Here is a 17,862-nt window from a genome sequence, read left to right as displayed (position 1 = left end):
AGGCTATGGGGACTGTTCATATTTGCTCAAATTTGTCAGTTTTCTTTTTATAAACTTTTTATAAATCACGTTTCATAAATGCTATTTTCTTTATAGATTATAATTGGTGCAGTTCGTTTTGCTTGGCCCGGTGCCCCGGGTGAGTGGCGATTTCCCTTAAGGACCAATGGAATGGTCTAATATCAGTTCACTCCGCTCCCTTGGGGAACCGGGCCATGCAAAAAGAACTCTGCCAGCGGCTTTGACGATATCGTGCTCAGAAGTCAGCTCGTAATGTGTCGATGGTTGATTTCTCTGGTCTTGCTCTATGACTCTTGAACATTGCACACGCAACGAGGGTGGGGAGACTTTTTCTGCTGGCTTCCAACATAGCTAGTGCTAGTTGATGAAATAACGAGCAAAGTGCTGGAACTGCACGGCCTCTGGGATAACTGGTCCCAACAAAGATTAGAAATATGGGCTTCGTTACCCTTTAAACGAAAACAAGAGCCACTTTTTTTGCGAAACTGGCAGTTGTTGACTACGCCGTGGACGAAGACTGGTTTCATTTAACGGTGTAATACGTGAGTTATTTGGAGTTTAAAATGTGTGAGATTGTGGGTTTATCGAAAGCCTCGTTGTCCAGGAGAACAAGATGGCAGCATTGCAGGCATACTGAGCATGGTGTGGGTACTTGTTAAACTCGTTAGCATGTTCAGAGAAGCCCTGCTGACTGTATTCTGTCACTAACTACTGTTAATAAAGATAGCAAACGTTTATATATCATAACTTTAAAAATTATCAAGCCATTTGTGCGAATTTCAATGCATTTCGTAACTGGTAAATAGCTAGTTTGTTAGTTTTACTCAGTTTGACTTCAATGCCTAATGTGGACGTTGGCTAGCTAACGTTAGCAAATCTGTCAAACTAGCTAGCTAGTTGCTAGCCAATAGTTAATGTTAACAAGACGTTATTTTTGATTCGTCCCGTGGTTTGTATGTACATTTTAATTATCTGATTTTGGGTGATTTAAAAAAAATATATTGCCTACCATCTAGCTGGCTAGCCAACGTCATGGAATGGCTAACGTTAACTAACTACATTGTATGGAATAGCAACAGTAACGTTACTGCACACACACTGTCTCTGAGTAGTAATCCACTCGGGGGGAACGAGAAGTCCCAGTCATGTCCTTCCTCTTGTTGTGACATAACGTTAACTGACAAGATGAACGCTTACATTCACCAGCCATCTAACTTATAATAACAATGTTTTATCCCTCAGACATATAGTTAGTTAAAACATTAACTCCCTTATATAATTGACATACTATTGGATTTCTGCCTTGGCACTACTAACGTTAGCTAGTTACTTGAAATTACTTAAACTACGTTGTCAACAGGTGACTTATCAACCACCCATACCCGTCCTCAGTTTGCACCCCCACCCATTTGTTGATTACTTACACAGAAAGGTCAGTCAGTCACTAGTGATTCGATTTGACTTAGTTACCAGTGGCCTCTTACAGCAGGCAGCCTTTACAATCCTGAAATGGTGAGGAGTGTAATTCAACACTAGACCAGGGTCTCCTACCAATGATGGGGTATCAAAGCCTCTGCGTGTATGGACAGATGGCATTGCAGCTGACACTGTTTTTGTACTTAGCTAGTGTGGTAACTAGTAAGTGTTGGACAAGGTTTATGTAAATAATGATAAAGAGTTAAGACTTGCTATTCTGATTTATATCACCACAGGGTACACCTGAGTGTGAAGTGAACCTTTTCATTGGGTAATCAGTTTATTTTATTTTGCACTGTTCATTTTGGTAGGATGACATCATTTCAGTTCATGTGTGATGCAACTAGCAATCTGCTTTTTGTTATGTTTGTTTTTACCATTTTAAAGTAGGAACTGAAGTAGGGATGGGCATTTAATATTATGTTACTATTCATATTACTTTTTTGGGATATTGTCAAATACAAAATAAAATAGCTACTGACTCTCGAGCAATCAGAATGATATTTGTCAGGGGTCTCCAACAATTTCCAACAGGAGCGCTACTTAAAAGTTTTTACTTATTGCGAGCTACTCATTTTGATTAATTTTTTCCTTTCAAATAGGCACATTCTTCTCTTCTACTCTCCCTAGCAACTCTTTCTCCGGGTCCTTAGTGTACAAGAAAAAGTGCACTCTGTTTTCTGTCAATATACCTGATAAAATAGTGGCTAATAAATAACTCTTATAGAATCTGATTGTTTTATATTTTTTCAGTAAAAATTACAATTGTTATTTTATTTAACTAGGCAAGTCTAGAACAAATTCTCATTTACAATGGTGGCCTAGGAACAGTGGGTTAACTGCCTTGTTCAGGGGCAGAACAACAGATTTTTTTCCTTGTCAGCTCGGGGATTCGATCTAGCAGCCTTTCGGTTACTGCCCCCACGCTCTAACCTTGAGGCTACCTGCCGCCCCTCTTAAAGAAACATCCAAATTTGATGTTCTGAGTCCTTGTCAATGCTTAAATCACATCAGAAGATCTGGAATCATTTAAATTGCACCTCTGGCCCTTTTTTACATTGCAGATCTAGCGACGGAAGAATGTGCTGTCTAATCTGCTGGTCTAGTGACAGTTCTGAACTGCTGCTGTTCATTTCATGGCAACATTTGCAAATAATAGATACACTTATTCATGATATACTTCTGCCAGGTAAGCCTTCTTTGCAGTTAACATTTAATTGAAGGTTTTGGGGCAAGTATTTCTGTCGGTGGACCATGTGAAAATGGCATGTACTTTCAGAATTGTTTGGCGAGCTACTGGCAGTGCGTAATTAACCTGTTGGAGACTGCTGATGTAAATGCTAGACAGCGGGTATGCTGTTTTTCTTCTGTAGTTTGGCTAAAAGCAACAGAGAATGAAAAGTCAGATTTCACCATAACTGATTATGTAACAAGTTTTTGGGGTGAGAGTGTTGCGTTCATCTGTCAGGTATTGTGAAAACCGTTAGGTGAGGGCCTGTAATTGCTTTTTGAAGTGGGGGAAATAGCATACTAATGTCAGGGCAGCCTGGGGGGCTAAATGCGCAGCAATAGTTCAAAGCACCATTATAAAAATTGCATTCAAAAGTTGTTTTACTCAATTAAGACTTTCAAATGTCATGGGGTATACTTGTTGGTAAAATGTCAAGGATCATTTAATTTAGACAAAGCCTTTCAATTGTTAAAATAGGCCTATATATGCAGTACCAGTCAAAAGTCTGGACACCTACTCATTCCAGGGTTTTTCTTTATTTTGACTATTTTCTGCATGGTGGAATGATGGTGCTGACGTCAAAACTATGAAATAACACACATGGAATCATGTAGTAAACAAATCAAAATATAGTTTATATTCTTCAAAGTAGCCACCCTTTGCCTTAATGAAAGATTTGCACACCCTTGGCATTCTCTCAACCAGCTTCACCTGGAATGCTTTTCCAACAGTCTTGATGGAGTTCCCACATATGCTGAGCACTTTCTGGCTGCATTTCCTTCACTCTGCGGTCCAACTCATCCCACACCATCTCAATTGGGTTGAGGTCGGGTGATTGTGGATGCCAGGTCATCTGATGCAGCACTCCATCTCTCTCCTTGGTCAAATATCCCTTACACATCCTGGGTCATTGTCCTGTTGTACAAATGATACTCCCGATAAGCGCAAACCAAATGGGATGGCGTATTGCTGTGTTTGCCATGCTGGTTAAGTGTGACTTGACTTTTAAATAAATCACAGATGGTGTCACCAGCAAAGCACCATCACACCACCTCCTTGCTTCACGGTGGGAACCACACATGCAGAGATCATCTGTTCACCTACTCTGCGTCTCACAAAGACACATCGATTGGAACCAAAAATCTGGACTACTTTGAAGAATCTCGTATCAAATTTTTGGTTACTACATGATTTGATGTTTCATAGTTTTGATGTCTTCACTATTGTTCTACAATGCAGAAAATGGTAAACAAATATATCTCAAGTACTGTAAATCTTCAATTAATAGCCCTGGTGTTTATTTGCCTAAATCGCTCAATACAACAGGTGCTTTTTGGAGACAGGAATCTACTAACGTCTGTTAGGATATTCGATTAACCGTGCCCCTCCCTAAACTAAATCCATTTCAATACGAAAGACACACCCATTCCTCTGTCTGAACATGGCATACAGTGCCTTCAGAAAGTATTCATACCCCTTGACTTATTCCACATTTTGTTGTAGCCTGAATTCAAGATTGTTTAATAACCCATGACAAAGTGAAAACATGATTTTTGAAACTATTGAAAATTAAATGTAGAAATATATCAATTGCATAAGTATTCACACCCCTGAATCAATACTTTGTAGAAGCACCTTTTACGGTGATTACGGATTTGCGTCGTCTTGGGTATATCTGTCAGCTTTACACATCTGGATTTGGTGAATTTTCTCCCATTCTTCATTGCAGATTTTCTCAAGCTCTATTAAATTAGTTCAGGAGTAGCTGTGGACAGTGATTTTCAAATGGCATGCAAGTATGGCCTTTGGCTGGGCTCCTCAAGGAGTTTTACATTCTTGTTCTGGAGCCATTCCAGTGTTTCTTTGGCTGTATGCTTGGGGTCATTGTCCATTTGGAATGTAATTCTTTGCCCCAGTCTAAGGTCGTTTGCTCTCTGAAGCAGGTTCTCATCAAGGATTTGCCTGTATTTGTCTCTCTCTCTACTCATTGTTCCCTCAAGCTGTACCAGTCTCCCAGTCCCTGCTGCTGACAAGCATCCACATAGCATGATGCTGCCACCACCATGCTTCATGGTAGGGATGGTGTTAGACGGACGTTGAGCTGTGCCTGGTTTTCTCCAGACACAGTGCTTTGCATTCAGGCCAAAGAGTTACATTTTTGTCTTCTCCGACCACAGAATCTTTGTGCCTTTTTGCAAACTGAAGGTGTGCTGTCGTGTTTTTTTTCTCAGGAGTGGCTTCTTCTGGCCTCCCATAAAGCCCAGATTGTTGAAGTGCTGTAGAGACTGGAGAACATGCCAGAATGACTACAATCTCAGCCAAGGAACTCTGTAGTTCTGTCAGTGGTCATTGGGTTATTGGTCACCTCCTTGACCAAGGTCCTTCATGCCCGGTTACTCAGTTTGGTCAGACAGCTCGAGGCAGAGTCTGGGTAGTTTTGTATTTTTTCAATTTCAATTTGTGGACAGTTCATTGAACTTCATGGTATAGTTTCTGCTCTGACATGCACGGTCAACTGTGGGAATGTTATAGAGAGGTGTTTCGAAATCAAATAATTGATTTGGCCACAAGTGGACTCCAAGTTGTTGTGACATCTCAAGGATGATCAAAGGAAATTGGATGCACCTGAGCTCAATTTGGAGCGTCATAGTAAAGGGGTATGAATAGTTATGTAATTTCGATCTCTGTATAATTTTCTATAAATTGACTAATGATTAAAACAAAAAATACTTTCATTATGGGTTATTGTGTGTAGATGGGTGACAGAGAAAAAAATATTTAAACTATTTTGAATTCAGGCTGGAACACAACAAAATGTGGAATAAGTCGAGGGGTATGAATACTTTCTGAAGGCACTGTATTTGTACCCCATGGTGTAACTATTGCCATGTCAGCATAAAACCTTTCCATACTGTTTGACGCATTCACTCACTCTGATAGAATCCGCAGCACAGCTAAAACATTCATGTTTCCCAACTTTGATGATCTAACAAGTGCTGGTACTCCAGAGACTATAGTGACAAGATGAGACATTTTAAAAGGTAATGCTGAAATGTTAGCTTTTGACAGGCTGGCAGGTTGGCTGTCTGTTTGCTTGTGGTCTAGAGTGCCACATAGTTTGCTGTTTGAATAAAGCCCCACCCCCCCCCCCCATCTACTGTAGTTCCCTTTTTTGCTTGCTTTGCTTTTCCTGCCTGAGTGAGACAGACACACCATAGCTCGCCCACAGAGGGATGGGATTCCCCCCACATTACATTGATATGGTTTTAGTTTTTTGCTGAATGCGCCCTGGTAGAGCTTGCTATGGAGAACCAATGGAAATTCTGGAAACCACATGCTATCTGATCTAACTGAAATGTCTAATTGCCTCTTCCATAGCAGTTTTTGTTGGAAGTTGTGTTGAGATGGCCTAACAATCAGCCACGTAACAACAACATGGCTGGCTAAATTTGATTATACAGCGTGAAAAATGTAATTTGGATAGTTATTGCCTGCAAAACAAGAGGTGCGGTAGTTGTAAACTAATCTTTTCCATTCCTTCTCTCTTACAGGTATGGCCTCAAATGTTGGTGTACCCACCAGATGTTTATCAAACACAAACGAGTGCCTTTTGCAGTGTGAAGAAACAGAGTTGAGTTCAACAGCTGTTTTTTTTAAATAATTGGACCCTGTCGACTTATATAATTGGAATAGACCTTGGCATTGCCCAGCCTACTAATATCCTCCATTTAAGACAAACTTCAACATCTTGTAGACTCCTGAGTGGGCAGGACATAACTTTGCAGGCCACTGCATCCCTGAAAGTAGTACACAGTGAGTTGCTCCAAAAAACACCTCGGACCCAGGACCAGGGTCCCCCCGTCAAGGCAACTGTCCAGAGAAGCCGGCACAGCAGTGGAGCTACAGGGGCAGTCAGACTGGCCAGAGGGGACTGTGGCCAGAGAAGCAGCAGTGAAGGAGGTGAGGAGAGAGTGAGGGAGGTTTGAACTCGTTGAAAAGCCCCCTGCAATGTGGGCTGAAACGTCAGGGTGAGCACCCGGAGAACAGTGGGAAAGCCATGCAGATAGTGGAGGACGTTTCCATGATACCTGCCATGTTGCAAACTAACATGGGGAACACGGTGGGGGGAGTGCCCCGCAAACAGAATGGGGGAGGGACTGGGGCTCGCAATGCGGTCGGGGATGGGGACTACCAGTTGGTGCAGCACGAGGTCTTGTGCTCCATGAAGAACACTTACGAGGTGCTGGAGTTCCTGGGGCGTGGCACCTTCGGACAGGTGGTGAAGTGTTGGAAGCGGGGCACAGGAGAGGTTGTGGCTATCAAGATCCTAAAGAACCACCCATCATATGCGCGACAGGGCCAGATAGAGGTGGGCATCCTTGCCCGTCTGAGTGGCGAGAATGCAGATCAGCATAACCTGGTGCGGGCCTTTGAGTGCTTCCAGCACCGCAGCCACACCTGTCTGGTGTTTGAGATGCTTGAGCAGAACCTCTATGACTTCCTCAAGCAGAACAAGTTCAGCCCGCTGCCGTTGAAGGTGATCCGGCCGGTCTTACAGCAGGTGGCCACTGCGCTGAAGAAGCTCAAGAGCCTGGGGCTGATCCACGCTGATCTGAAACCGGAGAACATCATGCTGGTGGACCCGGTGCGACAACCTTACCGGGTGAAAGTGATCGACTTTGGCTCGGCCAGCCACGTGTCCAAAGCTGTGTGTTCCACGTACCTGCAGTCACGCTACTACAGGTAGGTTGGGCCTGCCCTTTTATGTCACAATAATACAGTTTAGTACTGTGACCTGACTACATGAATAGAGTGTTGTTCATGCCTTTATCTTCATAGAACTATTTTAAAAGTTGGAATGACAAATCAGCACAACTCCAGTTAATTGGTAGCCTAAGCACTGACCAGTTCAAGATACAGGGTTAGCATTTCACAAGGGTTAGTCTATTGTCCAGAGCTTTATGCATTTAGTCCATTATGCAATATGAACAAAGGGCCCTGTAATAACCTGCAGATCTTTCAGAGGGAGCTTGACGGCATGCAAACGCTTTCCGTGCTCTGCCTCTGTTAACCATCAGACGGTCACACCCAAATGGGCCTACATTACGTAACCTGTTGAAGGAACAGAAATGTTTACATGAACAAGAATGCCTTTAATGTTTTACATGTTTCCGGATGAGACACATGGAAAATTCTTGATGTCTAATCCTTTTGGCCACTACCATATATAGGCCTTACGCTTCCAATTTAACAAGTATGTGAAATGTTGAAACAGTGTTACGTAACATACCTCCGTGACCTGCTTCGGTGTTATGGTGCTTCTCAGAAATGGTCCTGGTCTATGAAGCGCTTAGAAAGCCAGTTTATTCTCATGGCTTGGCTGCATATAGCCAGAGGTCAGTAGGCGGGGGGAAGAATGTTGCGTGTAAATGCACATTTAGAGACCGGAGAAAGGCATTTGGACGTTCCTCTGTTTTAGAGTGTGTGTGTGTGTGTGTGTGTGCAGCACACGGTACCAAGGTATTTTTTATTTTCTTTCCATCTGCATCTTGGTATTGGGAACAGCAGTTCTCGTGTTCAGCCAGCCATGGAGCATGTGTCGGAGGCTGACATGAGGTTCACAACAGCTAAGGCTGGTTGCCTGCCTTCTGAACTCTACACAGTGAACAATTGGCTTCTCTTGGATTCATATTTCCATGTCATTGTGATAACTGTAGTTTATCTATGTGTAGACATGCCAGTATGTCCAGTGAACTCAACCTACGCAGATAGCAGGATGTGAACACCCCTGCAGTTGCACACCTGATAAACCTCCCCCTACGCTGCTCATGTAGGTGTTGGACTTATCTACTTTCTTGATGATGTAATGTTTCAGTGAGGGTACAGAACCTGTGTGTGACTTTGTTGCACTCAGGTTATCAGTCAAATAGATATAAGGAGGAACTGAGTGCATAAACTGGAGGTTGAAACCGAGTGTTTTCATAAGAGGGATATTACTTCTTTTCATAGTGCTTCACATTTTGGAGGTGACTAAAGCTTTACTTTTTTACTTCTCAACTAGGCCCGGAATGCAGCTCTCAACTATTACTGCTGGATTAAATCAGAAATGTGTTCAAATTACAATGCATAGACTGCTGCCTGTGACATGTAGTTTACGCCTAATCGTTTTATAGCAGTGGTCACCAACCTTTTCTGAGTCCAGGTCACTGAGTCAAAATGTAACCTGAGATCTACCATTCACATTTTTTAAATAATATTATTTAAACATAAGCCTATGCTACATTAACCAATTAAAAACAGTTCTGTTGCAATGAGGTTTGTGCAGTAGGCTATAGGCCCAATACATTATCACAGCCGTGCTTGAATTGCCCTGCCAATGTTCTTGTCAGACTATTTCAACATTTTTGGTATACACTAGTAATATATCATTTGTTGTATTACTTGTGGCACAGCTGAGTGAGCATAATATATACATTTTTGTTACTGGACTGATGACCAGCATCTGATGGTCAGTCTGAGGGGATGGAGGTCTCACCAGACACCGTCCCCTCCGCTCTCCGTCCTTCCGCTGAGAAAAGGGGACACAGTCTTCCAGCTGATGGTGAAACTTAACTCGCACTGCATTATTTCTGCCTCTGAGCCCAGAGAAAGTGCAATATTCCTTGATAATAAATAAGACACAAGCCACAAATAATAACGGAACCGTAACACAAATGTTTTGCTATACTCATTCATTGCAGCTGGTTGTAGCATGAGTGGAAGTAGGGAAAACGCACATTTCATGGCTTTATAAAAGGGTTGAACAAAGTGTTGACAGGGCCGAATAACAACTTACACATGAACTTACTCATAAAAACAGCAGCTCTTTGCTGTATTCATTGAGGCTCTATAGTCGTGGTTTTAAAAGTTTTTAAATCTCACATCAACTTTGCTGTGCATTCAATACTTCTTTTTACAGTCTATGGCATGAGGTAACCGAACTCTGATCACTGTCTGCAATCTGATTGGAGAGCGGTAGGCCTATAAGTGGACTTAATTTGCTCTCCGGGACTGCCAGGTAGGTGGAGTTAAACCTTCAGACACAAATGGTTCAAAAATGGGAACACTTTTACTTCCCGTCATTAGGGCTGCTGAATCAAGTGCACCTATCGCCAACAGCGCTGTGTTTTTTTATTAATTAAGAATATTTATTTATTTATATATATATTGCTGAAATGTTTGGTGAATGACTAGGAATGCCTTGGAGACTACTGGTTGGTGACCAATGTTTCTTTTTATTGGAACATGTAAAGTGAGTTTTCCGAGGTACCACACTGTGCCTTAAAAGCTCTCGTTTCGTTTTTTCAAAGTCACTACGATGCCTTTTGCTTCTACTCTCATTTGTACCTGCTGTTTGTAGTCTTCACTTTGCCTCCCATGAAGGTTACCTATATATGTACCTGCATGTTTCAAATGGTAACCTCTTTTCTGACATCAGTTTTCCAAATCCATGGACTGCAGGAAAACCCTGGTCTTGAGGGCTTGGTAAAATACCCTTAATTTCTTGATAAAACATCAGACAGAAACAATAAATGAGGACGGTTGCTAAATGTCATGTGCGCAGACCTTTTAGATTAAAGTAATTATGCATATGCGTAGGTGTGTCTTTGCCTATGGTTGTGGGTTATGCCATTTAACACACGCCTCAGTTTTTCTTATTTTCAATGTGGTCAGTACCATAAACACACTGTTACTGATTGCCCATGGTGAAGAGCAACCTTTATTCATAGTCAGGCTCGTATGCTGGGTTGTCATGACTAAGCACACTTGAGGGGCTTACACAGTAATTTGTTTTTAGAAAGGCATCAATCCGACGTAGGGTCAGACTGCTACAAACTCTAATTCACATATACAGTGCATTCGGAACATATTCAGACCCCCTACTTTTCCACATTTTGTTACGCTACAGCCCTGTTCTAAAATGGATACATAGTTTATTTTCCCCTTATCAATCTACACACTACCCTATATAATGACAAAGCAATAACTGAATTTTTTTTGCACATTTATTGGAAGAAGAAAAAAAACGGATCACATTTACATAACTATTCAGACCCTAAACTCAGTACTTTTGTTGAAGCACCTTTAGCAGCGATTACAGCCTCAAGTCTTCTTGGGTATGACACTACAAACTTGGCACACCTGTATTTGGGGAGTTTGTCCCCATGCTTCTCTGCAGATCCTCTCAAGCTCTGTCAGATTGGATGGGGAGAGTTGCTGCACAGCTGTTTTCAGGTCTCTCCAGAAATGTTCATGTCCGAGCCCTAGCAGGGCCACTTAAGGACATTCAGAGACTTGTCCCGAAGCCATTCTTGCGTTGTCTTGACTGTGTTTCAGGGTCGTTGTCCTGTTGGAAGGTGAAACTTCACCTAGTCTGAGGTCCTGAGCGGTCTGGAATGGGTTTTCATCAAGGATCTCGTACTTTGCTCCATTCATCTTTCCCTCGATCCTGACTAGTCTCCCAGTCCCTGAAAAAACATCCCCACAGCATGATGCTTCACCGTAGAGATAGATGGGGCCAGGCTTCCTCCAGACGTGATGCTTGGCATTCAGGCCAAAGAATTCCATCTTGGTTTCATCAGACCAGAGAATCTTGTTTCATGATCTGAGAGTCCTTTTAGGTGCCTTTAGGTACTCCAAGTGGGCTGCTGTGCCTTTTACTGAGGAGTGGCTTCTGTCTGGCCACTCTACCATAAAGGCCTGATTTGTGTGTAGATTGAGGATTTTTTAAATTTAATACATTTTAGAATAAGGCTGTATAACGTAACAAAGTGGGAAAAGTCGAGGCGTCTGAATGCTTTCCGAACGCACTATGAGAGACTGCATTTAATTATACCGCATCTGGTAGATGTGTGGTAGCTATACTGAAAGTGGTGAAAGCCTAATGTGGAGGTCCTGGGTTTGCGTGGTTACATGTGGTCTGCAGTTTTGAGGCCAGTTGGACGTACTGCCAAATTCTCTAAAATGACATTGGAGGCAGTTTATGGTAGAGAAATTAACATTAAATTGTCTGGCAACAGCTCTGGTGGACATTCCTGCAGTCAGCATGCTAATTGCACGTTCCCTCAACTTGAGACATCTGTGTCATTGTGTTGTGACACAACTACACATTTTAGTGGCCTTTTATTGTCCCCAGCACAAGGTGCATCTGTGTAATGCACTTTAATTAGCTTCTTGATATGCCGCACCGGTCAGTTGGATGGATTATGTTGACAAATGATAAAGTGCTCGCTAACAAGGATGTAAACTAATTTGTGCGCAGTTGAGAGAACTATGTTTTCTTTGTGCATTTGGAACTTTGGGACCTTTTTATTTCAGTTTATGTAACATTGGACCAGCACTTAACATGTTGCAGCTTTTTTATATTTTTGTTCAGTGTAGTTTGCTCTTGCCTTGAGTTTTCTCTCTTCAACTATGGGTTGAGGTTGTTGTTACAGTTTGGCTGAGGAGTGCGTAAGAGACGCTGAGCATGATACACTGCTGCTAGAAATAGGCCTAGCCTTTGGGTGTTGGACAGTGCAGTCTGACTGCTACAGATGGTAAGCTGCTGGCAGGGGCCACAGTAAAACATGCCAAAAGTAAATCCCTGAAGGTCACACTCTTCTGGCTGATCTCGGATCAGTTTATAGATTAAATTATACTTTCTGAATATTCCAGGATAACTTTTATGGGGGGGGTTGTTCTCTTAAAAGTTGAACCTATTGAGATGTGAGAACAGATCAAATTAGGCCTAATCAGGAGCACTGGTAACAAGTTCATCCTTTTAGAACAAACTAAACATTTTAAAACACTTCTTATGGTTATGCTTGGCGGTGTACTGTTTATGCTGTATACAATGGTATTTGGAAAAAGCCACAGGGTGGTTTTTCAATACGGTCAAATGTTTTTTTCTTTAAAGACATTTGAATATTTGTAGCTATTTTTTAAAAGTTGCAATACGTTAGGAGAGGAAGCAGATTGCGTTCTTCATTTCACCTGTCACATTATTTGACATTATGAAGCCTACTGTAGTTCCCCAGGACAGTTGAGCCAGTCACGTGTTTGTTTGTAAATGGGAGACGGCGGGAGCTGGTGAGTCCAAGCGTTCTGTATCTATCAGCTAGTCTGAGGTGATAAAGTTACACTTGTATACAATTCACTACTGAGTGTTTGCTATCGGATATCTTATAATGGCTTTCTGCTATAAATCAAAGAGCTCTGGATGAGTAGTCTGTACAGCTACCATTTAAAAAAAATTTTTTTAACCCTATTTTTTTAAATATTTTTTTTTCTTCTCTCTGTTCTTTTCCACTCTGCTCCGTGTACACGCGCATGCTTTTCTGAAGGAAACGCAGCATCACAACTTTGTTCATTTGCACAATTTATCTCATTCACTTTTGCTTGTAAATGTCCACACTCACTGAAAATTACATTTGGTAGCTATTAGCTATGCTTAACTTTGAGCTCGAGTTGTCTGTCTTTGCAATTTTGTTTACGTTAGTTTTCGCACATTAGCATTTGGTTAAAGATTTTGCTATTAGTTTGCAAATTGTCTTAGCACTCTGTTAATTGAGGCCCGGTGGGCTTTTGGCAAGTCGGTTAGGACATCTGTTTTGTGCATGACTCAAGTCATTTTTCCAAAAATTGTTTACAGACCGATTATTTCACTTATAATTCACTCTCTCACAATTCCAGTGGGTCAGAAGTTGACATGCACTAAGTTGACTGTGCCTTTTAAACCGCTTGAACAATTCCAGAAAATATCATGGCTTTAGAAGCTTCTGATAGGCTAATTGATGTCAATTGGAGGTGCACCTGTGTGTATTTCAAGGCCTACCTTCAAACTCAGTGCCTCTGCTTTATCCTAACTGACCTAAAACAGGGAATTGTTAATAGGATTAAATGTCAGGAATTGTGAAACTGAGTTTAAATGTATTTGGTTAAGGTGTATGTAAACTTCTGCCTTCAACTGCATATACAAAACCTAATGTTCCTACTGTAATCTGTAAATATGACATTGTGAAGTGACTCCAGTAATGTAGGCTTATTAATTGTTAGGCTAGTCAGTTAATCATTCTCTTAAATTCTCTAAATAAATGTTTTATTTTTTTATTTTGTGGTTAAGATATGGGTTAGGTGTCATTTTTAAATTGTATTTTTATTATCTGTGATGTTTAGCCTCCTAGCTGTAGTTTGGCAGTGTTCCCCCTCCAGGTTCTTATCCCAGAATACATGGAGCACTGTGCTCTTTTGAATAATTCAACCACCAGCTTGTGTGTGTGTGTGTGTGTGTTAGGTTTTCTGGACAAGAGAGTTCGGGAGTTACACAGCCAAAGAGTTTGCCTTCATGCAAGGTTTCAAAGTAGCAGGCTATAACCAGGGTTTAGTGTACTTTCCCTGAGCGCTAGGCTATTTTTGTTTTGTGGTTTAGCCCTGCCCTGAGGTTGGACTTTCCCTCTACCGCCCCAGGGCTGTCAAATGCACGGTTTTCCATGTCCATGTTGTTATTTTTGCACTAATTGTCATTAGCAGTGAGCCCTTCATTTTTTGCTTTTAAAGACCCGTTTCTCCTTCTCCGCTCCTGACTGCATGTGCTGTTGCTGCAGGGAGGGGGACGTTGCCTAGGCTACTGAAGACTCGTTTGCCGCAACAGCTTGCATGTTTTAGCAAGGAGGAACAAAGTTTCATCACGTTGTGGAGTCCATGTTACAGCAGAAACTGACTCAACCACACGAATGCCCAGCCGTCACGTCTCCAGTCAGCTGTTCCATGTTTATGGCGGGTATTTTATTTACGGTCTTCATCCATAACCATCGGTTATACTGTAATTGTACCATCCCTACTTGGAGTACTACCACAAGTGGCATCACTGCTCAGCCACTCTTTTTGTTGTTTGAGAACGACAAGACTCTGTCAAATGTTAGCGATGGAGGTAAACCGGTTTTCATCAGTGTTTTACAGTTTGTATCAGCTCCTAGATCAAATCTTGATAACGACTATCTGGAATAAAATGCTTCTCTCACTGTATTGTGAATGACCTTTTCTCCATTCCATGACTTTGGGGTTTTGTAACAGTTAGGCTAGCACCACTAAAACACAGCCAGGTAATTACAGACTGTTAGAACAGAGCTGAAACGCAAAGACAGCCTTGATGCCCAAATGTGCCTAATTGGTTTAGTCTTACACTTTTTTTTTTTTACAGAAATGCGATGGGTAATTGGATCAGTCTAAAACTTTGCCGAGACTCTGTCAAATGTTAGCGATGGCGGTAAACCGGTTTTACATCATACACTGCTGCCCTCTAGTGACCAAAATCTAAATTGTGCCTGGGCTGGAATAATACACTGGCCTTTCTCCTGCATTTCAAAGATATTGGTACACAAAAATACAACTTTTTCTTTTCTTATCAGATCTAATGTGTTATTCTCCTATATTAATTTCACATTTCCACAAACTTCAAAGTGTTTCCTTTCAAATGGTATTAAAAATATGCATATCCTTGCTTCATGTCGTGAGCTACAGGCAGTTAGATTTGGGTATGTAATTTTAAGCAAAAATTGGGGGGTTCAGATTCTTAAGAGGTTTATGGATCGTGTGTGCTTTCCACATAACCAGCTTATCTTGTGCCAGCTCAGGGGAGAACCTTACTTTTATGGCTGACTGTTGCCTTTGAAGGAAGGAAAACTGCCTCAGTCTTGCCGTCTAGCCGGTTGCGTTGTTGATCATCATATTTAGTTTAGACTTGTAGAATGTTACTGTGCCATTTTTTTGATATGACACTGATCTCTGTGTACACAACCAGGTCAATGTATTTCCCACGTCATGCTTATTATTGATCTAGTGCTGATAACTGTGATATAGGCCTATTAGTGTTCCGCAGTTGTCCTTCTAATTCTATTTGCTAGGAAAATATCCAACAATGTTTTTTCTTGTGCGGAGTCCGATGTTAAGCGTCGAATAGGAGGCGCTGGTCTTATTGCGTATACTATAGGGTAGAGATGGGTTTTGTACTTTTATTTTAAAGCCATAAACTTCCTGGAACAACATGTTCAGGGCCTTTTCTCTTTGGGTACATGCCTTGTGAAATGCTTGCATGCAAGCCTAGGCAGGATCAGTCTGTGGGTGCAATACAGGCTGCTTGACGTTAACCAGAGCTATTTGCCTTTGCCACAGTAAAATGAATTACTCCCTCCCTCAACATTATGCAACATCACTGTTTTTCTTCCTCTTCGCTTTGGTTCATAAAGCACATTTTTCATGTCTGCTCTGTCGTATGGCAGACTTGAATGGCCTTAACATATACCTGCTGTTATATTTTAGGTTGGACCCCATTCCATAGAGCCAGGAATGGAATGGCTCACAATGTGTTTGAACACTACCTCCTTAAACTCAGAACATTCTGTACCGGGCGTTAGTAAACTTTAGAAATTAGGCAAAACAAATTTCACTTGCCCAGGTGCCTGCTAAAAGTGTCTGTTTGATTTCAATAGACATTCCCTGTTTTTCTCCACCCAAGGCTATTTTGTCCATATTAAAAGTGCCCTCTTAATCTTAAGGGCAAACTGCAGTTTTCATCACAAGGTGTTGGATATTATCTAATCCATGACCTGCGTAGTTGTATCTGATCACAGAACTGTGGTGTAACAAGCCTCGGATGTCTTAACCATGGGCTTAGTCTCCTCTGACCAGAGGCCAGTCTCTCGATGAGGTCTGGCAATTGACTTGACTCTTGGTGTATTGAAATGCCTGCAGGGAATGAGGGCAGTTTTAATTATGCATTGGCTTTGATGATTAAGCTGTAAAGACCGATCTGAAGATTTACATCAAAAAGTGTAGAGAAGCTAGCCATGTATCCTACTAATAGTTACCACTATAGTAGTGCATCTCGGTATAGAGCTCTTCATGCAGTTGCTCTACTTTGTTTGTGATTTGTCTCGGTAAGCATGCTGGCCCTCACGCAGGTAGCGTAGTGGTTAAGAGAGTTGGGCCAGTAGCCGAAAGGACACTGATTTGACTCCACGAGTCGACTATGTGAAAAATGTGTTGATATGCCCTTGAGCAAGGCACAACCCCAATCTGCTCCTGTAGGCTCTGGATAAGAGCATCTGCTTAATGAGTAAAATGTAATGATATTGTTGCTCTGTGTTTGATTGCTTTACCCTGTCCATATCAGTGTCTGGTTAGGGTTGGGTGACTTACACTCTTGTCTAGCTGTTTAAAAGAATGCCTATATTCGTTCGCTCGCTCTCCATTTGATAGGCTAGGAATATGACTGAAGGCGGGTTATGCATGGCTGTCCCCTGATTTAAAAAATGAATAAAATATATGTAAGTTTCATCTCAATTATTTGAATAGCCTAAAAATGCACGATGCTTACAGAAAGTATTCACAGCCCTTGACTTTTTCTCCAAATTTTGTTGTGTTACAAGGTGGGATTAAAAATTATTTAATTGTCATGGTGTAGATCTTTGACAAACAAAATACTTTTCTGTAGCGTTTAAAAGTTTTGGCCTACAAACTACTATGACCCCTCTGGAAAGATGAGTCTCATTAACACGATGGTGTCCTCTGTTTTGCTCGTAAGACCCCCACAAGCGTTTTGTGACTCGTCTGAAGTCGGTACAGCCGATCTGCCAACTTCTGTCTGTAGCGTCCGAACAGTTTGGGATACACACTAATATGAACTGCCTTTGGAAAGGTGACGTATTTTTATATATATATATAATATTTTTTTTTGTATCTGCACAAAGGAAATATCTGCAATTTTCCACCAGTGGTGTGTTTCCACCAAACTGACTTGTTGCGGATAAATAACAGTGCACACAATATACTTTTCTGCTTAAGTTTTTGTTCACCAAATAAAAATCCAATGTGTTTCCATGGATTTTCAACTCTTCCGATTTTTAGTTTTGTCTCAAATGTGTCTACTCTGGTCTTGGCACATGCACTCTAACCAACAGCTGGCAGATAGTGCTGGTAGGCTCAGGGTAGTCTACGTCAGGGGTCATCAACTAGATTCACCCTCCAGAATTTAGTTTTTATATTTTTCTTTAGCAGATGGTCAGGGGGCCGGAACAGAATTTGACTAAAACCTAATAATTTCAAACCTTGCTTAT

At 41.5% G+C, this 17,862-nt stretch overlaps 1 protein-coding gene across 2 annotated transcripts in view; it reads left to right on the top strand.

The window, feature by feature from the left end:
- Positions 1-9: 9 nt before the first annotated feature.
- Positions 10-17,862, top strand: part of LOC112253486 (homeodomain-interacting protein kinase 3) — a 44,973-nt gene continuing 27,120 nt past the window's right edge. The window contains exons 1-2 of one of the 2 annotated variants that reach the window (XM_042323302.1): positions 10-563; positions 6,280-7,471. In XM_042323302.1, the coding sequence (XP_042179236.1) occupies positions 6,786-7,471 (686 nt within the window). In that variant the 5' untranslated portion in view covers positions 10-563; positions 6,280-6,785. Of the gene's footprint in view, positions 664-6,279; positions 7,472-17,862 lie in introns of both variants that reach the window. The other variant, XM_042323303.1, reaches the window with a different exon arrangement.

Source organism: Oncorhynchus tshawytscha, linkage group LG06 (genome assembly GCF_018296145.1).
Source record: "Oncorhynchus tshawytscha isolate Ot180627B linkage group LG06, Otsh_v2.0, whole genome shotgun sequence".
NCBI classification, from domain to species: Eukaryota; Metazoa; Chordata; class Actinopteri; order Salmoniformes; family Salmonidae; genus Oncorhynchus; species Oncorhynchus tshawytscha.
The sequence above is the reverse complement of the archived record's forward strand: the minus strand, read 5'-3'. Positions and strand labels throughout refer to the sequence as shown.